General features: G+C 38.6%; 1 protein-coding gene across 1 annotated transcript in view; it reads left to right on the forward strand.

The window, feature by feature from the left end:
• CCDC3 (coiled-coil domain containing 3) overlaps window positions 1–23,483 on the forward strand; it is a 123,598-nt gene extending 100,115 nt beyond the window's left edge. The window contains exon 3 of the mRNA XM_059404311.1: window positions 20,890–23,483. Coding sequence (XP_059260294.1) covers window positions 20,890–21,165 — 276 coding nt within the window. The 3' untranslated portion in view covers window positions 21,166–23,483. The remainder of the gene's footprint in view (window positions 1–20,889) is intronic.
• Window positions 23,484–24,586: the final 1,103 nt, after the last annotated feature.

A 24,586-nucleotide genomic window follows, 5' to 3' on the forward strand; every position in this document is an offset into this window, starting at 1 on the left:
GTTTTGGTGTGGACCTCACTGAATTCATCTTATTAGGGGTGGTCTGTGTTTTCTGGACCTGGATTTCTGTTTCCTCCCCCAGATTAGGGAAGTTGGTAGCTATTAGTTATTCAGATAGGTTTTCTGCTCCTTTGTCTCACTCTTCTCCTCCTGGGACCTCTAGAATGGGAATGTTATTATGCTTGATGAGGTCACAGAGGTCTCCTTAACCTACCCATTTTAATATTCTCTTAAGCTTTTATTTTGTTAGTTTCAGGTGTACATAGAGTGCTTTACCAATTGCATACATCACCAGCTCCTTCCCAACAAGTACACTTTTTAATCCACATCGCCTGTTTAACAATTTCCTTCCCATCCCCAACCTCCCTTCTAGTAACCATCAGTTTGTTCTCTAGTTAAGAATGTATTAGTTTGAATCTTTTTCTTCCCTTTGCTCATTTCTTAAACTCCACATCAGTGAAATCATATGGTATTTGTTCTTCCCTGAATGATTTCTTTCACTTAGCATAATATTCTGTAGCTCCATGTTGTTGTAAATGGCAAGATTTCGTTCCTTTTGGTGGCTGAATAATATTCAATATTACTCATACATAGATGTATGTATATATCCATCTCACATCCTCTTTAGCCATTCATCAACTGATGGACACTTAGGCTGCTTCCATATCTCCACTATTATAAATAATGTTGCTATAAACATAGGGGTTCAGGTATTCCTTTGAATTAGTGTTTTGGTATGCTTTCAGTATGAGTAGTATGATTGCTGAATCATAAGGTAGTTCTATTTTTAACATTTTGAGGAACCTTCATACTGTTTTCCATAGTGCTACACCACCAGTTTTCATTCTCACCAACAGTGAAAGAGGGTTCCTTTTTCTCCACATCCTTGCCAACACCTGCTGTTTTTTGTGTTGTTGACTTTAGCCATTCTGACAGCTGTGGGGTGATATCATGGTTTTGATTTGTATTTCCCTGATGATGAATGATGTTGAGAATTTTTTCATTTGTCTGTTGGCCATCTGGATGTCATTTTTGGAGAAATGTCTGTTCATGTCTCCTGCCCATTTTTTAACTGGACTGTTTTTGAGGTGTTTGATTTTTGTCAGTTTTTTTAAAAAACATATTTGGATACTAACCATTTACTGGATATGTCATTTGCAAATATCTTCTCCCATTCCATAGGTTTCGTTTTAGTTTTGCTGTTTCTTTTTTGTGCAGAAGCTTCTTATTTGGATGTGGTCCAAAAAGTTTATTTTTGCTTTTGTTTCTTTTGCCCCAGGAGACCTATCCAGAAAAAAATTGCTATAGCCAATATCAGAGAAGTTACTGCCTGTGTCTCTTCTAGGATTTTTATGGTTTCAGGTCTTTGGATCTTTAATCCATTTTTAATTTATTTTTGAGTATGGTGTAAGACACTGGTCAGGTTCATTCTTTTGCATGCTGTTATCTAGTTGTCCCAATATCATTTATTGAAGAGACAGTGTTTTTCCCATTGGATATTCTTTCCTGCTTTCTCAAAGATTGACCATGTAATACTGGGTTTATTTCTGGGACTTCTGTTCTTTTCCATTGATCTATGTGTCTTTTTTTGTGTGTGCCAGTGTCATAATGTTTTGATTACTACAGCTTTGTAACAGAACTGGAAGTCTGGAATTGTGCTATCTCCAACCTTTCTTTTCTTTTTCAAGGTTGCTTTGGCTATTTGGGGAGACTTTTGTGATTCCACACACATTTTGGGGTTTTTTGTTCCAGTTCTGTGAAAAATGCTGTTGGCATTTTGATAGGGATTGCATTATATGTGTACATTGCTTTGGGCAGTGTAGACATTTTAACAATATTTTTCTTCCAATCCATGAGCATGGAATGTCTTTCCATTTCTTTGTGTCCTCTTCAATTTCTTTCATCAGTATTTTATAGTTTTTAGAGTACAGGTCTTTTACCTATTTGGGGTTAGGTTTATTCCTAGGTATCTTAGTGTTTTTGGTATGCTTGAAAATGGCATGGTTGTTTGATTTCTATTTCTGCTGCTTTGTTATTGGTGTATAGAAATGCAACAGTTTTCTGTACATTGATTTTGTACCTGGTGACTTCAATGAATTTGGGCCAGTTCATCTGTTTTTTGGTGGAGTCTTGGGTTTTCTATATATCCTATCATGTCATTGGCAAATAGTTAAAGTTTTACTAATTCTTTGTTGATTTGCATGTCTCATCCCTTTTTGTTGTCTGATTGCTGTGGCTAGGATTTCCAGTACTATGCTGAAAAGAAATGGTGAAAATGGATATTCCTCTCTTGTTCCTAACCTTAAGGTAGGTCACTTTTTCCCAAGTGAGGATGGTGTTGGCTATGAGTTGTTCATATCGGGCATTTATAATCTTGAGGTATGTTCTCTCTAAACCTACTTTGTTAAGGGTTTTTACCATGAATGAGTGTTGTACTTTGCCAAATGCTTTTCCACATCTATTGAAATGATTATATGGTTCTTATCCTTTCTCTTACTGATCTATCACATTGATTTGCAAATATTGAGCCATACTTGCAGCCCAGGAATAAATCCCACTTGATTGTGGCAAATGAATTTTTTAATGTATTGTGTTTGGTTTGCTAGTATTTTGTTGAGGATTTTTTAAATATTTATTTATATGAGATGGGAGTAGGGGCGGAGGGAAAGAGAATCTCAAGCAGATTGCTGAGCATAGAGCCAAACACAGGGCTTGATCTCATGACCCTGAGAACTTGATTTAAGCTGAAACCAAGAGCTGGACACTTAACTGACTGAGCCACCTAGGTGCCCCTTTTGAGGATTTTTGCATTTATATTCATCAGAGATACTGGCCTATAGTTATCCTTTTGAGTGGTGACTTTATCTGGTTTTGGTATCAGGGTAATGCTGGCCTCATAGAATGAATTTGGAAAAGTTTCCCTTCCTTTTTCTGTTTTGTGGAATAGTTTGAGAAGGATAGGTATTAACTCTTCTTTAAATGTTTGGAATTTTCTTTTGAAGCTGTCTGTTCCTGGAGTTTTGTTTGGGAGTTTTTTCATTCGTGATTGAATCTCTTTGCTGGCTATCAGTCTTTTCAAACTTTCTATTTCTTCCTAATTCAGTTTTGATAGTTTATGTTTCTAGAAATTCATCAATTTCTTCCAGGTTGTCCAACTTGCTGGCATAGTTTTTTGTTTTTTTTTTTTTTTTAAATAATATCCTCTTATAAGTGTATTTCTGTGGTGTTGGTTATTCTTACTCTTCTCATTTGTGATTTTATTGAGTCTTTTCTCTTTTTTTTCCTGGTAAGTCTGCCTAGAAGTTTTTCAATTTTATTGATCTGTTCTATTGTTTTGTTAGTTCCTGTATAACTTATTTCTACTCTAATCTTTATTATTTTCTCTTTTCTGTTCAGTTTAGTTGTTCTTTTCTTAGCTCCATTAGGTATATGGTTAGGTTATTTGAGATTTTTCTTGCTTCTTGAGGTAGGCTTCTATTGCTATAAACTTCCCTCTTTGTACCACTTTCACTGCATCCCAAAGGTTTTGAATCATTTTTAAAAATTTTCATTTGTTTCCATGTACTTTATTTCTTCTGTTATTTCCCACTTGACCCATTGATCATTTAATAGCATTTATTTGTGATCTTTACAGATTTTCTCATGTGGTTGAATTCTATTTTCATAGCATTGTGGTCCGAAAAGATGGCCTATATAACTTCAGTCTTCCTGAATTTGTTGAGGGCTGTTTTGTGGGCTAATACGTGATCTATTCTGGAGGATATTCCCTGTGTACTTGAAAAGCCATTGTTTTCTTACTGATCTTCTGTTGAGATGATCTATTGATTTAAGTGGGGTGTTAATGTCCCCTACTATTACTGTGTTATTATCAATTTGCTCCTTCATTACCTGTTTTTATAATTTGAGTCCCTCCATGTTGGTGCATAAATATTTATAATTCTTATTATTATCTAATGTCCTTCTTTGTTTCTTGTTACAGTCATTGTTTTAAAGTCTGTTTTATCATCTGAAACTAATGATGTATTATCTGTTGGCTAATTGAATTTAAATTTAAAAATGATCACAAAAATAGTCTGTTTTGTCTGATGGAAGATTGGCTAGGCTGGCTTTCGTTTGACATCCATTTGCATAATATATATTTCTCCATCCCTTCACTTTCAATATGTGGGTGGGTTTAGGTCTAAAATGTATCCCTTGTAGATAGCATATAGATGAGTTTTTAATTGTTTTTATCCCTCCTCTCACCTTTTGTCTTTTGATTGGAGGATTTACATTCAAAGTAATTTTTTTAATCTTTCTTTTTTAAAAAAATTTTTAAAAATTTATTTATTTTCAGCATAACATTATCATTATTTTTTCATTACACCCAGTGCTCCATGCAATCCATGCCCTCTATAATACCCACCACCTGGTACCCTGACCTCCCAACCCCCGGCCACTTCAAACCCCTCAGATTGTTTTTCAGAGTCCATAGTCTCTCATGATTAACCTCCCCTTCCATTTACCCAAACCCCCTTCTCTCTAACTCCCCATGTCCTCCATGCTTTTTGTTATGCTCCACAAATAAGCGAAACCATATGATAATTGACTCTCTCTGCTTGACTTATTTCACTCAGCATAATCTCTTCCAGTCCCGTCCATGTTGCTACAAAAGTTGGGTATTCATCCTTTCTGATGGAGGCATAATATGTATTTATTTTTTTTAAAGATTTTATTTATTTATTTGCAGAGAGATCACAAGTAGGCAGAGAGGTAGGTGCGTGGGGAGAGAGAAGGCTCCCTGCTCAGCAGAGGGCCTGACTCAGTCCCAGAACCCTGAGATCATGACCTGAGCTGAAGGCAGAGGCTTAAGCCACTGAGCCACCCAGACGCCCAAAAGATATGTATTTATAGCGATTACTTGTTTTGCAGTTGTTTCTGAAGATTTTCTCTCATCCTTTCTTGTTTCGATTTTTTTTTCTTATTTGTTACATATTTATTTGTGGTTTTTAAAAAAAAATTTTGAGAAAGAGAGAGTGCTACCGGGGTAGGGGGGTAGTGTGAAGGGAAAGGGAGAGAGAGAAAATCTTAAGCAGATTCCCTGCTGAGTAAGGAGCCTGACTTGAGGTTTGATTTCAGAACCCAGAGATCATGACCTGAGCCAAAATCATAATTTGGATGCTCAACCCACCCACATGCCTCTTATTAGTGGTTTTTGGTTTGTGGTTGGGTTTTTATGTAACACTTTCTGTACATAGCAGTCTATATTAAGTTGAGGGTTGTTTACATTTGAACCCATTGTTTACTCCTCTCCATGTTTTTGGTATATGGCTTCATATTTAAAAATCTTTTATTTTGGGGGCGCCTGGGTGGCTCAGTGGATTAAGCCGCTGCCTTCGGCTCAGGTCATGGTCTCAGGGTCCTGGGATCGAGCCCCGCATCGGGCTCTCTGCTCAGTAGGGAACCTGCTTCCCCCTCTGTCTCTGCCTGCCTCTCTGCCTACTTGTGATCTCTCTCTCTGTCAAATAAAATAAATAAAATCTTTTAAAAAAAAATCTTTTATTTTGTGAGTTCCTTTATTTTTTACAGAAACACTCATTTTTTCCCCTCCTGGCTTTTGTGTTTCCTACCTTTATACTATCACTCCTGGATTTCCTTTCTACTCAAAGAATCCCCCTTAATATTTCTTGCAGGTCATGAACTCCTTTAGTTTTTGCTTGTCTAGAAAGCTCTTTATCTCTCCTTCTAGTCTGTGTAATATCCTTGCTGGAAAAGATATTCTTGACTGCAGTTTTTCCTATTCAGTACTTTGAATATATCATGCCACTCTCTTCTGCTTTGAAAGTTTCTGCTGCAAAATCCCCTGCTAGCCTTAAGGGGTTTCTTTTGTGTATTAATGTCTTCCTTTGCTTCTTTTAATATTTTTTGTCACTATATTTTGCCATTTTAATTACAATATGTTTTGGTATGGATCTGCCTTTGTTGATTTTGTTGGGGGTTCTGTGTGCCTCCTAGATTTGAATATCTGATTGTTTCCCCAGATAAGGGAAATTTCAGCTATTATTTCTTCAAATAAACTCTCTGGCTCCTTTTCTCTCTCTTCCTTGGGTAATATTCACAAATGCAGTGAATATTACTGCATTTGATGAAGTCAGTCATTGAGTTGCCTGAGTATTCTCATTTTGCATAATTTTCTCTCTTTCATTCAGCTTGATTACTTTCCATTACTCTGGTTTCTAGGTCATTATTTCTCTGCTTTGAAAGTTTCCAGCCTGCTGTTCTCTTCACCAAACATGTTTCTCATTTTGTTGATTAAGTCCTTTATCCCTGCTATGTTATTCATCTCTGTTTGTTGGTCTCAGTGATGCCTTCTACTCTTTTCTTAAGCCCTGTGACTATCTTCTTGATGATTACTTTAAATTCTCTATTAAGCATTTTACTCATATCTGTTTCACATATGTCTCTGGTTGTGGTCCTGTCCTGATGTTTCATTTGGGAGAAATACCTCTGTCTTCTCACTTTGTCTAAGTCTCTGTGCCTGCTTCTTTGTCAGGAAAGTCAGCTAGATCTCCTGTTCATGAGGGTAATGGCTTTATGGAGAAATTCTGTAGTTCCCTGATATAGTGTTCCTTATTCCTCAGGGATTACCTTCAGGGAGTATCTCCAGTGTGTGCTGTGTGCACTATGTTGTTTAGCACTTGCCCCTTTGTCTTTCAAGCCAGTCACCTGCAGAGGCTCTATTTGTGGGCAATGTTTTGTCCCTGGACTGAATGAGGCAATTTTTAACTAGCTATGTTCTGGCCTGCTAGTGAAATGACATTTGTCACCACCACTGTCAGAACTGATGTCCTGCAAAGTTCCTGGGTCAGGAAACATGGTGTGGGTAAGGGTTTGGGTTGATCTGGGAAATAGGGCCTGCCATGCTGGGACTAATGCAATCATGACTGGGAAGGCACTTCCACTAGAGTGGGTCGGGGGAAGTTTGGTGTAAGCAAAGTAGTCAGCCAGTGTCTGCACTACACTGATTCCTGCAGTTATGCTATGGGACCAGGGAGGGAAATGGCATCTGCCAGTTCCTTTGTTCCCTGTGAGGGATGTCTCCATGAATGCTGCCTCTCTGGGATGTACTCAGAGAGGTACAAATAACCTCCCCACTGTGTTCCCAGATGCTCTTCAGATCAGTTTCCATGCTGTATATTGTGGGGTGTTTTCCCTGTCTTCACTCCAAGAGCAGCATCTGGGCTGTCTCAAAGCAAAGCCCAATGACCTTTAAAACTCCGGACTTTAAGCCCATGGGTTTCCAAAAATCAGAAAATTTGGCCTCTCTCGCTTTCTAAGCCACTTGCTGTGGGGATTAATTTCCCCTATGCACTCCTGCCTTTCACCCTTCTCTGTGTCCATGGTGATCACTATCTGTTTCTCTCTCCAAACCATGTCTCTGCACTTTCCATCTTCTTCAATGTGGCCTTTTCTCTACCTTTAGTTAAGGAGTTTGTTCTGTGAGTTTTCAGGCTTATTTCTGGGGTACGTAGGATGATTTGATAATTATCTAATTGTATTCTTGGGGTGGGGCAAACTAAGGGTCCTCTGCCTGCTGTCATATTCCCTTCTCCTATAATATACTTTCATCTTTTGGCTGCTCAGCTTGATTACTTTCCATTACTCCATCTTCCAGTAAGTTGATCCATTCTTCGGCATCCTCTAATCTCTTGTTGATTCCTTCTAGTATACTTTTCAATTCCATTAGCGTATTCTTTGGCTCTGTTTTATATTGTCCCATTGTAGAAGTTCTCACTGAGTTAATTTACTTTTCCCTCAAGTCCAGTGAGTATCAACCATATTACTTATCTGTTTCATTTTGCTCTTTTTTTTACTTTTTTTTTTTCAGTGTTCCAGAATTCATTGTTTATGTACCACATCCAGTGCTGCATGCAACACATGCCCTCCACAATACCCACCATTAGGCTCACCCAACCTCCCATCCCACTCCCCTCCAAAACCCTCATTTAGTTCCTCAGAGTCTACAGTCTCTCATGGTTCGTCTCCCCCTCTAAATCCCCCCAACTCCCTTCTCATCTCATTCTCCCCATGTCCTCTGTGTTATTCCTTATGCTTCATAAATAAGCATATGATAATTGACTCTCTCTGCTTGACTTGTTTCACTCAGCATAATCTCTTCCAGTCCCGTCCATGTTGATACAAAAGTTGGGTATTCATCCTTTCTGATGGAGGCATAATACTCCATAGTATATACAACAACATCTTCTTTATCCATTCGTCCATTGAAGGGCATCTTGGTCTTTTCCACAGTTTGGCAATTGTGGCCATTGCTGCTATGAACATTGGCACTTCTTTTCACTACATCTGTATCTTTGGGGTAAATACCCACTAGTGCAATTGCAGGGTCATAGGGAAGCTCTATGTTTAATTTCTTGAGGAATCTCCACACTGTTCTCCAAAGAGGCTGCACCAACTTGCAATCCCACCAACAGTGTAAGAGGGTTCCCCTTTCTCCACATCCTCTCCAACACATGTTGTTTACTGTCTTGTTAATTTTGGCCATTCTAACTGGTGTAAGGTGGTATCTCAATGATGATATCCAATATCTATAAGGAACTCCTCAAATCAACACACACAAAAACAGATAATCATTTTGGTTTTTTACTGTGATTTTTTTTTTTTTAATTTGAGATACATGTCTCTGTCTCCTCATTTTGTCTCTCTGTGCTTCTTTTTATGTATTAGGTAGGCCAAATTAAGTTTTGAAAATAGTGGCTTTATGTGTATGGGATCCTATAGTGCCCTGTGGTCTTGTTCCCTCAGGTCACTAGAACCAGGTGCTCCAGGGGTGTCCCCTGTGTGGGCTGTATATGTGCTCTTGTTGTGGCTGAACTATGATTGATGTGAGCAAGCTCATAAGTGGAGTTGGCCCTCAGCTCAGCTGGCTGCAATGACCCACTTTACATGCTGTAGGCACACTAGTATATAGGTGTTCCTTCCTATGTGCAATTTAGAGGCTGGCTGGCTGGTGGGTGGGGTTGGTACTTAACCTGAGTTACCACTAGGTACTTACCACTAGGACTTAATACTAGGACAGCTGTGAGTATACTGAGGAGTACGGCTTGCTCCCTGCACAGCCAGTGAGAGGCTTGGCTGCAGTAGCTGTGGGTATACTAGTGTGTGGTGTTAGCTAACCCCCACCTCAGGGCAGGAGTCACTTTGGAAAGGTGCCAGTCCCATCCAGGGCTGCCTGATGGGTGTGGTGGTGCAGGAGCCACTCTGGAGGACTGCCTGCTGGGGTGAGATTTGCAGTGCTAGCAAGGTAGACGTGACAGCCAGTGTTAACTCTCTCCAAGTGTCAGGCTGCCTAGGCTGGGGAAGGGCAGGAAAAACGGTACCTGTCAGCACTTTTGTTCCTGGAGGAATCTGCAGGTGGTTGCACTTCTGGCCCTCATCTTAAAATTAGTCAACATATTTTTTTTCACATATATCCTAGGTGCTTTTCAAACTGTTTGGGCTGAATTGGTTGGAATGCTGGCTATCCTCGGGCTAATAATACATTATATGTTAATAAAAAATTATTGGGGAGGGTATGTGCTTTGGTGAGTGCTGTGAAGTGTGTAAACCTGGTGATTCACAGACCTGTACCCCTGGGGATAAAAATATATGTTTATAAAAAATAAAAAATTATATTAAAAAAATATTAAAAAATCCTAAAAAAAAAAAATTAAAAATTAAAAAAAAAAAAACCACTGACTTTCAATGCCAGACATTATGGGGATTTGTTTTCCTAGTGTGAGTCCCTAGGGCAGGGGATTAGTGCCCCATGTGGAGTGTGATACCCTCTCTTTTCCATGCTTGTGATATTTCCTAATTTTGTGGTTGGTTGCACCAGGGTTTTAGTTCCTGATTGCATTTCTACCCCTTCTTACCCCTTTCAGTATGGGCTTCTCTCTACAACTAACTGTGGAGGATCTGCTCTGCCTGTTTTTCAGGGAGAGTTGCAATACATGTGGTTGTCTCTGTCTGTGGGGCAAGTTGAATTCAGGATCCTTGTACTCCACCATCTACCCAGTCTAGGAGGTTTATTCATTCGGTTCATGGTTCTTTTGCTGTACAGAAGCTTTTTAGTTTGATGGAGTCCCACTTGTTTACTTTTGATTTTGGTGCTTTTCTGTTTTGGTGTTAAATCCAAAAATTCATTGCCAAGACCAGTGTCTAGGAGCTTACCCTTTGTGTTCTTTCAGGAGTTTTTTATTTTCAAGTTTTTCATCTAAGTATTTTTATTAATTTTGAGTGAATTTTTGTGTATGGTGTAAGATGGGGTTCCAGGTTTCTCAGCACCCTTTATCAAAGAAACTGTCTTCTCCCTACTACTATATATTCCTCTCTCCCTGTTGTAAATTGATAGTATATGCATAGGTTTGTTTCTGGACTCTCTTCTATTGATCTGTGTGTCTTTTTATGCCAGTATCATACTATTTGACTACTGGAGTTTTGTGGTACAGTTTGAAATTAGGAAATGTGTTGTTCCACCTTTGTTTAGAATTGTTTTGGTTATTCAGAGACTTTTTTTTTTTTAAAGATTTTATTTATTTGACAGAGAGAGATCACAAGTAGGCAGAGAGGCAGGCAGAGAGAGAGAGAGAGAGAGGAGGAAGCAGGCTCCCTGCTGAGCAGAGAGCCCTACGCGGGACTCGATCCCAGGACCCTGAGATCATGACCTGAGCCCAAGGCAGCGGCTTAAAACCCACTGAGCCACCCAGGCGCCCCTATTCAGAGACTTTTGTGGTTACATACAAACTTTATGATTATTCCATTTCTGTGAAAAAATTCATTAGAATTTATATAGGGACTGAATTTAATTTTACAGTGTTTTGGTGTACAGGCCGTTTACCTCCTTGGTTAAATTTATTCCTAGATTTTATATACCCTTTGGTGTGGTTGTAAATGGGTTTTCTTAATTTTACAGAACTTTTTTATTCTAACAGCTTGTGGCATTTCAGGGTTTTCTAAATGTAATTATTATGTCCCCTGTAAATAGACAGCTTTTTCTACTCCAATTTGAATGCGTTTTCTTTTTGTCTAATTGCTATAGTTAGGACTTAAAAGTGGTGAGAGTGGGCATCCCTGTCTTGTTGCTCATCTTGGGGAAAATCTTAGCATTTCAACACTGAGTGTGTTGTTAGCTGGGAGTTTCTCATGCATGGCCTTTATTATATTGAGGTATATTCCCTGTGTAACACTGAGAGTTTTTAATCATGAAGGGATGTTAAATCTTGTCAATTTCTAGTTCTATGTTGAGATGATCATATGGTTTTTATCCTTCATTTTATTAATGTATCACATTGATGGATTTACAGATGTTGAACCACCTTTGCATCCTTGGAATAAATCCTATTTGATTGTGATGTATGATCTTGTGTTTAATTTCATTTGCTAGTAAGTTGAGGATTTTTTTCACAGATGTTCATCAGGGATATTGACCTGTAATTTGTTTTCTGTAGTGTCCTTGTCAGATTCAGTATCAAGGTTTGCACAAGGTGTGGTATTAATATTTCTTTAAATGTTTGGTAGAATTCATCACTGAGGCCATACGATTCTGGACTTCTGGAGGGGGTGATTAAAGATGACTGATTCAATCTCCTTGCCAGTAATCTGTTCAGATATTCTATTTACTCATGAATCACTCTTGGTAGGTTTTATGTTTCAAGGAATTTATCTATTTCTTTTCATTGTTCAGTTTCTGTGGTAAAAGTTGAAGCATCTCTTTGGTTACTGATCTATTCTGTTTGTTTCACTAATCTTTTTTTGTTGTCTTTTTATTCTCTAATTCATTTATTTCTGGTCTGATCTTTATTATTTCCTTCCTTTCACTAACTTTGTACTTTGTATTTTCTTCCTTTCTTAGTTCCTTGAGGTGTAAAGTTAGGTTGTTTATTTGAAGTTTCTTGTTTCTCAGATTTTACTGCATTCTGTAAGTTTTGGCATGTTTTTGTTTGGTTTGGTTTTGATTACCTTTGGTCAGCATGTTTACTTTTGTTTTGTCAGCAGCATGTTTATCTCCACATATTTGTGAATTTTCCAATTTTTTCTTGTAATTAATATCATTTTGGTTAGAAAAGCAGTTTAATCTGAACACTGAAAATAAATTTTAAAAAATAATCTTAATACAGGGTTGATCATGGAGAATGTTCTATGTGCATTTCAGAAGAATATATATTCTATGGTTTCTGGATGAAATGGTCTATATATATTGCTTAAGTCCATCTGGTTTAACATGCAGTTTAAGTTGAGTGTTGCCTTCTTTTTCTGTCTGCATAGTCTACTCATTTTTGATGGAAGGATAATAAAGACCCCTATTATCATATGACTATTTATCTCTTTAGGTCTATTATTTCTGTTATATATTTGGGCGCTCCTCTGTAGGGTACATAAATATTTACAGATGTTATATCCCTTTGATGAATTGATTCCTTTATCATTATATCATGATCTACGTTTATTATTGCCTTTCTCTTAAAGTCTATTTTTCTGATAACCATGTAGTTACCCATTTTTCCATTAGTTTCCATTTACATGGGTATCATTTCCCATCTTTTCACCTTCGTCTGTGTGATCTTGCTGCTGCCCCGTGGAACAATTTGTTACTTAAACTGTAACCCCTGGAGGATTTTACTAGTTGCCAAGCACATTTAGATATGGCCTTAAGAAAAACGTATACTGGCAACGGGTCTTTGGGGAGAAGGACGATGTACGACCGTGAAGCTGGGCAGCTGGGGATGCCCGGCTCGCTCAGGGCGCAATGCCACCCCTTCACAGAAGCCGGGCAGCGGGAAACGCCCGGCCCGCCCCGGGCAGAACACCGCCTGCTTCGGGGAAGCCGATCACCCGAGCACCCGGGAGGAACGCGGGGTCAGCTCAAGGTGGAAGGAAAACCGCCTGCTTCCCTTTTCCCTTATCGCTCCTTTCTCTTCCCCAAAGCGAAGCGCCTGTTGTTAGTTAGATGAGTCCTTTGAATGTGCTTGTTTAACTATTAACTTTATCCTCCTCCTTGATTGTCCGCAAGACAATCCCGTTTGACCTTCATCAGTCCTTCTGTTGGCTATTGTTTCTATCAAATAAAAGTGAGACTGTGGAGTTGCTCGTGGCAGCAGTCCTTTTCGACTGGTGTCCCCTGCTCCCAATCTCTTGCAGCTGACTTATTTGTGCCTAATTCTTCTCCCATCACCGACTGGAAGCAGCAGTTCTCAAAGCTGAAGTGAGTCTTTTGTAGGCAGCACAGCACATAGATGGGTTATGTATTTGATCCATTAAACCATTCCTTTTGATTAGAACATTTAGGCCATTTACATTTAATAATTGATAGATATGTACTTATTGCTATTTTGTTAATGGTTTGCTGGTTGTTTTGTAATTCCTCTATTCCTTTCTTTGTCTTTTTAAAATTTAATTATTTCACTGTTTTAAGATTCTTTGTTTATACACCACACCCAGTGCTCCATGCAATACATGCCCTCCTTAATACCCACCACCAGGCACATATTGCATGGAGCACTAGGTGTGGTGCATAAACAATGAATCTTAGAACACTGAAAAATAAAATTATAGTAAAAAACAAAAATCCCCACCACCAGTCTCACCCATCCTCCCACTACCCCCTTCCAAAACCCTCTGTTTGTTTTTCAGAGTCCACAGTCTCTCATGGCTCATCTCCCCCTCCAATTAACCCAATTCACTTTTCCTTTTCTTTTCCTAATGTCCTCCATGTTGTTCCTTATGCTTCACAAGTAAGTGAAACCATATGATAATTGACTTGCTCTTCTTGATTTATTTCACTCAGCATAACCTCCTCCAGACCCGTCCATGTTGATACAAAAGTTGGGTATTCATCCTTTCTGATGGAGGTATAATATTCCATTGTCTATACGAACCGTATCTCGTATATCCACTTGTCTGTTGAAGGGCATCTTGGCTCTTTCTTCAGTTTGGCGATTGTGGCCATTGCTGCTATGAACATTGGGGTACAGATGACCCTTCTTTTCACTGCATCTGTATCTTTGGGGTAAATACTCAGTAATGGAAATTGCAGGGTCATAGGGTAGCTCTATTTTTAATTTCTTAAGGAATCTCCACACTGTTTTCCAAAGTGACTGTACCAACTTGCTTTCCTACCAACAGTGTAAAAAGGTTCCCCTTTCTCCATGCCCTCTCCAACACATGTTGTTTCTTGTCTTGTTAATTTTGACCATTCTAACTGGTGTAAGGTGGTATCTCAATGTGGTTTTGATTTGAATTTCCCTGATGGCTAATGATGATGAACATTTTTTTCATTGTCTGTTAGCCATTTGTATGTCTTGATTGGAGAAGTGTCTGTTCATATCTTCTGCCCATTTTTTGATGTGATTATCTGTTTTATGTGTTGACTTTGAGGAGTTCTTTATAGATCTTGGATATCAGCCCTTTATCTGTAGTGTCATTTGCGAATATCTTCTCCCATTCTGTGGATTGCTTCTTTGTTTTGTTGAGTCTTTCCTTTGCTGTGCTTATTTTGACAAAGTCCCAAAATTCATTTTTGCTTTTGTTTCCTTTGCCTTTGGAGACATGTCTTGAAAGAAGTTGCTGTGGCCGATGTTGAAGAGATTACTGCCTATGTTCTCCTCTAGGATTTTGATAGATTCCTGCCTCAAGTTGAGGTCTTTTATCCATTTCAAGTTTATCTTTGTGTATGGTGTAAGAGAATGATCAAGTTTCATTCTTCTATACATAGCTGTCTGATTTTCCCAGCACCATTTATTGAAGAGACTGTCTTTTTTCCACTGTATATTTTTTCCTGCTCGTCAAAGATTATTTGACCATAGAGTTGTGGGTCCATCTCTGGACTCTTTACTGTGTTTTACTGATGTAGGTGTCTTTTTTTGTGCCAATACCATGTTGTCTTGGTGATCATAGCTTTGTAGTAAAGCTTGAAATCAGGCAACATGATGCCCTCAGGCTTGTTTTTCTTTTTCAACCTTTCCTTAGCAATTTGGGGTCTTTTCTGGTTCCATGCAAATTTTAAAATTGTTTGTTCCAGCACTTTGAAAAATGCCAGTGGAATTTTGCTTGAGATGGCATTGAAAGTATAGATTACTCTGGGCAGTATAGACATTTAACAATGTTTATTGTTCCGATCCAGGAGCATGGAATGGTCTTCCATCTTTTTGTGTCTTCTTCAATTTGTTTCATGAGTGTTCTGTAATTCCTTGAGTAAAGATCCTTTACCTCTTTGGTTAGGTTTATTCCAAGGTATCTTATGGTTTTGTTGCTATAGTAAATGGAATCAATTCTTTAATTTCCCTTTCTATATTTTCATTGATAGTGTATAAGAAAGCAGCAGAGTCAGTTGCTTTCTTATTCCTTTTTATTTTTCTATTGCTCTTTGTTATTTGATGATATTCTGTAGTGGTATGCTTAGAGACATTTATGTATCTACTATAGGTTTTTGTACTGTAGTTACCATGAAGTCTATATAAAACAACTAAAAACTCTTTTAAAGACCATAAGAACTAATTTTTGAAAGCATTCTAAATCTCTATACTTTAACTCTCCCCTTCTATTTTGTTTTTGATATCACAATTTACAACATCATTTTAATCCATTAACAAATATGTGTATAATTATCTTTACCATTTTTGTTTTTTAACCTTTATACAGACTTTATAAGTGATTAACCCACTCCCAAACTTACTTGATTTTGAATTTTAGTTTATATTTATCTGTACCAGTGAGATTTATACTTTTATATATTTTTACCTGCCTTTTTTTTTCCAGCTTAAAGAACGACATTTAATATTTCTTGAAAGTTGGGTCTAGTGGTGATGAATTCTTTGTGCTTTATGCTTTTCTGGAAAATATTCTCTTTCAATTCTGCAGGGCAGTTTTGTTGGATAGGGTATTCTTGGTTGGCAGTTTTTTCTTTCCACTCATTATAGGTATACCTCTGAGATATTGTGGGTTCTGTTGCAGACTACCACAACAAAATGAATGTTGCAATAAAGGAAGTAAAATGAGGGGGTTTTTTTTGTTTGTTTCCCAGTATATATAAAAGTTGTGTTTACATTATATTGTGGTCTGCTAAGTGCACAATAGTATTATATCTATATCTGTCTATCTGTATACCTTAATTTAAAAATACTTTGTTAAAAATTGCTAAACATCACCTGAACTTGCAGGGAGTAGTAATCACTAATGGCTACTAACTGATTACGGTGGTAGTTGTGAAAGGTTGAGGTGACTGGACAATTTCTTTAAGATGACAGTGAAGTTTGCCAGAGCAAGTGACTCTTCCTTTCATTCCTCTGTAGCATGTAATGCTGTTTGATAGTGTTTCACCTGTAGTAGAACCTCCTTGTCGAAATTGGAGTCAATCCTCTCAAACCCTGCTGCATATTAACTAAGTTTACATAATATTCTGAGTCATTTATTTTCTTTTCAACAATCTTGATAATATCCTCATCAGGAGTAGATTTCATCTCAAGAAACCACTTCCTTTGTCCGGAAGAAGTAACTCCTCATCTGTTCAAGTTTTATCATGACTTTGCAACAATTCTGTCCAATCTTTAGGCTACAATTTTTTTTTTACATTTTTTATTGTATTATGTTAGTCACCATAAAAATAATTAGTTTTTGAAGCAATGTTGTTCCAAAATCCATTGTTTCTAATTCTAGTTCTTTTCTACTTCCACCTCATCTGCAGGGACTTCCTCCACTGAAGTTTTGAACCCTTTAAAGTCATCCATGAGGTTTGGAATAATAAACTTTTTCCAAACTCCTGTTAATGTTGATTTATGACATTTTCCCATCAATGATGAATGTTCTTAATGGCATCTAGAATAGTTTTTATTTTGCCTAGATTATCAGAGGAATCACTGTCGGTGGCAACTATAGCCTTATAAAATATAGTTTTTAGATAAGTAGACTTGAAATATGAAGTGACTCCTTGATCCATGGGCTGCAGATGGCTATTGTTTTAGTAAACATGAAACATTAATCTCTTTGTACATCTCCATCAGAACTCTTGGGTAACCAGCTACATTGTCAATGAGCAATAATATCTTGAAAGAATTTTTTTTTTTTTTTCTGAGCAAGTCTCACAGTGGGCTTAAAATCTTCAGTAAACCATGTTATAAATGCAAGTGTGTTCAGCTTGCTTTTTTGTTTTATTTATAGAACAGAGTAGATTTAACATAATATCTAAGAGCCATAAGATTTTCAGAATGATAAATGAGCATTGGCTCCAACTGAAAGTCACCAGCTGCATTAGCCTTTAACAAAAGAGTCAGCCAGTCCTTTGAAGTTTTGAAGCCAGGTATTAACTTCTCCTTGCTATCAGTGAAAGCCCTAGATAGCATCTTTTTCCAATAAAAGACTATTTCATCCCCATTAAAAATCTCTTATTTAGTATAGCCACCTTTATTAATTATCTCAGATCTGGAGAACTTGCTGCACCTTCTACATCTTCACTTTGTGCTTCACCTTGCACTTTGATGTTATGGAGATGGTGTCATCCTTAAACCTCATGAACCAACCTCTGCTAAGTTCACACTTTTCTTCTGTAGCTTCCTCACCTCTCTAACTTCATGGAATTTAAGAAAGCTAGGACCTTGTTTTGGGTGAGGCTTTGGCTTAATCCTGTGGCTGGTTTTTTTTTTTTTTTTTTTTTTTTTCTCCAGACGACTAAAAATTTCTCCACATCAGCCAAAAACCTGTTTTTTCTTCTCATTTGTGTTGACTGGAGTAGCACCTTTAATTTTCTTCAAGAACTTTCCCTTTGCATTCACAGCTTGGCTGACTATTGGATATAAGGGGTTTAGGTTTCAGCCTGTTTCAGATTTTGCCATGCCCTCCTCACTGAGCTTAATTATTTCTAGCTTTTGATATAAAGTGTGAGGTATATGACTCTTCCTTTCACTATCCACTTAGAAGCCATTGTAGGCTTATAAACTGGCCCAATTTCACTATTGTTTTTTCTCAGGGAACAGGGAGACCCAGAGTGAGGGAAAGAGATGGGGGCAATTGCCCCCCATTTGGTGGAGCAGCCAAAACACATACATTTAAATTTGCCTTCTTATGTGGATATGGAACAAATAAAAGTAACGTCAAAGATCCGAGGTCACCATGACATATAATAATGGAAAAGTTTGAAATAGTTCAAGAGTCACCAAACTGTGTCACAGAATTACCAAAGTAAAAAAATGTTGGAAAAATAGCACCAATAGACTTGCTTAGCAAATTGCCACAGATCTTCAATTGACAGAAAATGCAGTATTTATGAAGCACAACAAAACCAGGTATTCCTGTATACATCATGCAAGTCTCTATGGGCCTGGAAAATTTCTGAAGAATCTGATAGTCTTGTGTGTGTGTAGGGGTCACCTCGTATGTAAGTTTTATTTTTTTTTTTCCTGTTTTTAAGATCCTCTCCTGTCTTTGACAATTTGATCACAGTGTATCTCAGTGCTAATCTCTTTGGGTTCATCTTATTTCATATGCTGGTTAATATTCTGGCCATCCTAGATCTGCATGCCTATTTCTCCAGGTTAAAGAAGTTTTCAGTCATTATTCTTTAAATACATTTTCTACCTCTTTCTCTATTCTTCTTAGGAGACAACATTAAGCAGACCAACATTCACATTATGGGGTCCCCAAAGTTCCATCAGCTATATTCACTATTTTTTAATCTTTTTTTTTCTTTTTGCTGTTCTGACTGGATAAGTTACACTGTCCTGTCCTTTGAATTCATGGATCATTTTTTTTCTGTGTTTTCAAGTGTGCTGTTTAACCCCTCTGTAGTATTTTTCTCTTCAGTTATTGTGTTCTTCAGCTCTGTCCCTTTTATTAAGTACTTTCTTTTATATTTGTTGAATTTTTCACTTGGTTCATGTGTTACTCTCCTGAATTGAGTGGACATCTTTATCACTGTTATTTTGAACTCCTTGCCAGGTACATCACTCATCTCCATTTCATTAAGATCTTTTTCTGGGGTTTTCTCTTGTTCTTTTGTTTGGAACATATTCCTCTATTTCTTCATTTCTCGGTATTGATTTCTATGCATTAGATAAAAGAGTCACATCTCCCATTCTTCTCTGGCTTATTAGCTCTTGGCTGTCTCTCAACCCCTGTGACTGTCCAAGCAGCCTACTTTATTTTTAGTGGCTTCGAGAAGTGGAGGTTGTGCCAAGACCTTTCACTGTCTCAAAGGGGAGGATCTCAGTCAGCATCTGGATTCATGCTGATTGGAAAGCAGAACTTCAGGTAGCAACTTTTATAGTTTGCAAATGGCATTGATTCTCTAATTTCTCTTTCTACAGTTAAATTGTTAGTATATAAGAAAGCAACTGATTTCTGTGCATTGATTTTGTATCCTGCCATATTACTGAATTGCTTATTGTCACTATCTTAAACTGGAACCCTATCTTCTGTCTTTTTGATAATAGCCCTTCTAATAAGTAGGAAGTGATGATAATTGTGGTATGAATTTTCATTTCTCCAATGAGTAGTGATGTCTAGCACTGTTGCATATACCTATTGGCTGTATTTATGTCATCTTTGGAGAAATCTGTTGAGGTCTTCTGACTGAGAGACCCTGGAACTGGTTCCTAGGTAGGAATGAGATTTCTCTGATACATGAGTGGCCCAGACTCCTCCTGAATCCCTTGGCATATGATGCTAGATCCCATAGGTCTCTCAAAGGCACTAACATTTAGTAATGGATGCTCATTTATTGTTGCGTTGAGGGACAAAAACGAGGGATATCTTAGGCTGCTGTGATGCTAATATCACTCTTCAACCTTAGGACAGTATTATTTGTTGTAGGTATATGTTGGTACAAGTGGGAATGTTACAATGGGATGAAGTTCCAAAATGACTAGGTCATGGTGTATATGTAGTTCTCATTTTTGTAGATAAAGCCAAATCACTTTTTATAGAGGTTTATAGTCTATCCACAGTATAAGAGTGCCTATTTCTCTAATTAACTTTTTGATTTTGTCAGTCTGGAAAATAGCAATTCATTATACCTCTCATTTGCATGTATCTTTATGCTTCCTTTCCAGTGAACTATCCCAATTCTTTGTAAATTTTTAAAATAAAGATATTTTTAAATTAATCTGTACACCCATGTGGTGCTCGAACCCACAACCCCAAGATCGAGAGTCACATGCTCTACCAGCTGAGCTAGCCAGATGCCCCACTTTGTATATTTTTGTTTGGGGGCCTGGCCTTTTGCTTATTGGTTTATTGGCATAACAAAATTTAGAACATCTTTGTTTTCTGTAAAAACAAAACAAAAACCATAAAACCACAACAACCAAAAGAACCAGGGTGGCTTTGTTAAGAAAGAAAAACTTTGTTTTAAAAAGTGCCTCTTCCTTCAAGCTGATCCTGCCATGACCAAAACAGTTTGCAGAGTGGGAGTATTTGATGCAGAGTACAGCAAAGCCCTATAAGTAGAAATACCTTGAAGGCCCTCTGTGGCTGATCCTCACACTCCGGCTCCCCTGGAAAATGTTTTAAACTCAGGTTAGAATTCAATAGGCAAAATTGCTGAATCAGAGAAAAAAGTGAAGACTCACCAACCCCCTCAGGGAATCAGTAGTACACAAGTTGGTAAACATGCAAAAAGATAAACCATGCAATAGCTTTTAAAAATTAAACTATGGAAGTACAGAGAGGGTCCTTTGTGTTTGCTGAGAGGGCAGGGTTCACAGGGTGAAAAAAGAAAGGCGCTTGAGGGTTGTCCTCTTCCTGGGGCTGGAGCCATTGGCTGTCAGAGTCTGTGTTGTTGGGTACTTGATAGCACCCAGGGAAATTGCTCTAGGGAAGTTTTATGAACCTCACCTACTTCTCCCATGGCATTTTCCCCCACAGCTCATGTGTTCATCAGTGCAGAAGGCTCTGTTTGAGGAGGAGGACCATGTCAAGAAGCTGCAGCAGAAGGTGGCCACTCTGGAGAAGCGGAACAAGCAACTTCGGGATCGGGTGAAGAAGGTCAAGAGGTCATTGAGGCAGGCACGAAAGAATGGTCGCCACCTGGAGCTGGTGAACCAGAAGCTCAGTGAGAAGTTAGCAGCTGCAGCAGGTGCCCTCCCACACATTAATGCCCTGGGGCAGGAGCCACCAGGTACCACGTACCTGCGGGGGTAACAGCCCTTGAGTAGTGGTCTTGCCTGACTCTGCTGGAACATGTTGCCTCTTGCCAGGGATTGTAAATTAATGGTAGGTTTTAATGTGCACATAGGTCAAAAAGTCTTGTAGATGTTTTAAATATGCATTTGGTAGTGGCTAGTTACTTGAAGGGGCAAGTCTTGTTATTTTCTCAGTTGCTGGGCTCCTTCTCCTCCCTGCTTCGCTCCCAGACTCAGTGCTTACAAGTCCAGAGGCAGCATGATCCTGGAATGTCATGTGCTCTCCTAGGGCCTGTCTTCAGCTTTCAGGAGCACACTGGAAAGTCTGGGGAAAGAATATTTTAGAATCTTTAGATATACAAGAATCAAGGGGCTCAGCCTTATTGCAGAAGAGGCTGTGAGATCTCCAGCTCTGAGCTCCAGGACCATCATTGGTTTTGAGAAGGGATCTGCAGCAAGTCTTGGAACTTTTGGAAGGTGGATGGCAACCTTGCAAAGCACCCAAGGATGTCTGTAAATAACCACGTGCATGGTGTCTCTACTCCAGCCAGCTGAAGCACAGCTTGTAACAGTGCAGTGGGGAGACAGGGGTAATTGAACAAGATGAATTATACCTGATTTCCAAGACCAGTTACCCAGAGTTAAAGAGGATACCTATGGGTCACTTTAATCTAAAGGGGAATTGCCTTTGTGGACTGGTCATGTTTTATCAAACTGTGTTGCTGAGTTGGCAAGAGCCTGCACAATATCTCAGCCCCTGCTAAATGCAAACTTACTGTCGGCTCATTAATTCCTTCCAGCTGCTCTGAATTTGAGGTGAGTTGACCCAGTACACTGTTAACTTCTGCAAAGATACCTCCTTACCTATTGGAATCAAGTGACCTTGCCTCATTCCCATCCAGGCACCCAAAGAGCTTGTTCCAGGTGGTTCTACAGAGGCTTGATGCAAGCATTTTCACCACCTAACTAAACTGGCTGTAAGGTAGTTTTGTTCTCAGAGAGAAAATAACTGTCAATAGAGACATGAAAGCAAACTAAGTTTCATTTTTATATTACGTGAAGCTTAGCCCTCCTAGTAGTCTATGACCAGTCCACATAGTGGTTTTAAAACAGTGGATGATAACTCCATATATCAACTTGATAGAAAATACAGTAACTGGGAGTGTGAAATAAGACTGGAAGGCCAGATTGCATACCATACTGTAATAGATATGAGTTATAAAAATAACTGAGATATATAAAAAAAAGATTATCAGTTATAAAAACTCAAATGCTTTACAGCTTTTTTGTCTGTCCCATAGAACTTCTGAATGTCTATCACCAGACATGTATCGTTATGCTAAGAATGAACAGTCATGTAGACATCTTTCATAATGTAATACAAAGCTCAGTTACAAACATGCATCCTAGGATTTTGGAAAACAGATACTTCTCTTAGAAAGGACATAATAAAGAAATTAGTAAGGTCCCTCTTGTATTTTCTGTTAGTTTATCTTTTATGGCCAAATTGCCTTCTGCCCAATGAGTTATGCAGTGAAAATGCTTATGGTGGAAATACCAGACAGGGTTCCAGGCATTCCAGTCTCTGCTTCTGTATGCAAACACCTTCTACCCACCAGGACTGCCCACCCCTGGGAGTAATAATGTTTGCACATGAGCCCACCTGTCAGCATATCAGGTTTTGTACATGACCTCAGAGCACTTCCCCCTGTTTGGAAAGAACCTGTAAAGACAGTACTGCCAGTAAGAAGGGTATCCACATATAGAACAGCTGAGCCCTTAATTTAGGTACATTTCATCCAGTGGCAGTTGGGTTCTTAAGAAGGCAACCAAGTGGTCATCTTGTGACTACCTTCTGATGGACCTTCAGATCTCGAAGTCCCTCTTGCTTTTCCAGATAGAACTTTCAGGTTCCTCATCAGGAAATCTGCCCCCAGACCACTTCCACCACTGGAAATGGCAATTACATGGTCAGATTTCCCTTCCACTGCCTTTAGGAAAACCACATTTTTTGGCTCTGGCAGCTGGTTGGGAGGATGTACCTGTGTCACTTGAGGCTACTGCTTAAAAGGGGTTGTTTGCACTCTGGACTGGATAGAATGGCGGTTTTTGCTTCATTTCCAAGCTTCTACTACTCCTTTATTAGCTGTATCCTTCATAGTACAATAGTTTAGTCTTTCTGGGGCCATTTCATTAAATCATTTTGGCTTCCACCCAAGGGAATGACAAGCCTAAGGGTGATTTACAGCTAATGTTTTGAGAACTGTGGAACCTGGATCCCTACAGATGCATTATGTTCTGCCTTTTTAATAAATACGAGCAGTATTCCAGCCACAATGGTAAGGTGATGTGTGTTTCTTTGGGGTCAGGGAGATTCCAGCTTTGGCCTGGAAAAGTACTTTTTATATCCTTCTGGGGAAGCATCTGTGAGTAACACCTGGGACACATAGAAGACTGAGCTCAAATCTCTTGATGTTCCTGTGGGGGGATATGGCTGAACCTCTCTGTCCCAGGGTTCCCACCTTTCAACCCACCTGCAGAAAAACAGTGGTATCTGCTCCTCATAGGGGAGAAGAAGCTTCATTAATCAATGTCTGCAAAAATATACTTGAATCTGTTGCCAAAGGAGGAAGCCCCCCAGGTCCCTGTTATCTGCTGCATTGTCATCTTACTGGAGCCCTTTCAACCTGTTTATTGTACCCACAGGAATTTTTTATGCAAGAAGAATCCAAGTACTTCAAAATTGATAATGCTACAACAGGTTGGTTGAGCATATCTCTGAGATGCAGACCACTGTTGAGCTCTACTTTGGAAAAGTCACTTGGCCTTCTCAAACCCCAAAGTCACAAACGAAATGAGGCAGACAGAATCTAGAATCTTTGTCAGAATCTAGAATCACAGGTCACCATGTGAGCTACAGCTAGCGTGGGGTAGTTCTTGGGCCTCCACTGTGTGTTTAAATATGAATGTCCAGACCACTGTTCCTACTGATTTTTTTTTTCTTTTGATGTCACACTTTTCCTGGTACCTGCCCAGTAACAGGGATTCTCACATCTGTGATGCAAGGCCCCATCTCTCTTAGGGGAGAGATAACCTAAATTGTTGATTCAGCAACAGTCCATATTCTAAAATAGTCTTAAAAATCAAGCACCTAGTGTGTATTAGGCTCCTTTACCATATTCTCATTTACTGTTTCTTATAACTTTATAAAATAGTTGTCATGTTCCCCATGCTTAAAGAGGAATCTGGAGTTTCAAGAGATTAATTGCCCAGTGAAACACAAGTAGTATAAAGTGGCCAAAGATTCAACTCCATCTTGATTTCCCTCTTTATACTTGTTCATGTAAAATGAGGCTAGTAAACACTTCTCCCTCAAAGGCTGTTCAGAAGATTGAATAAAATCATTCCTTTAAATGCTTAGCTTGGTTCTTGACACTCTC

Source organism: Mustela nigripes, chromosome 6 (genome assembly GCF_022355385.1).
Source record: "Mustela nigripes isolate SB6536 chromosome 6, MUSNIG.SB6536, whole genome shotgun sequence".
NCBI classification, from domain to species: Eukaryota; Metazoa; Chordata; class Mammalia; order Carnivora; family Mustelidae; genus Mustela; species Mustela nigripes.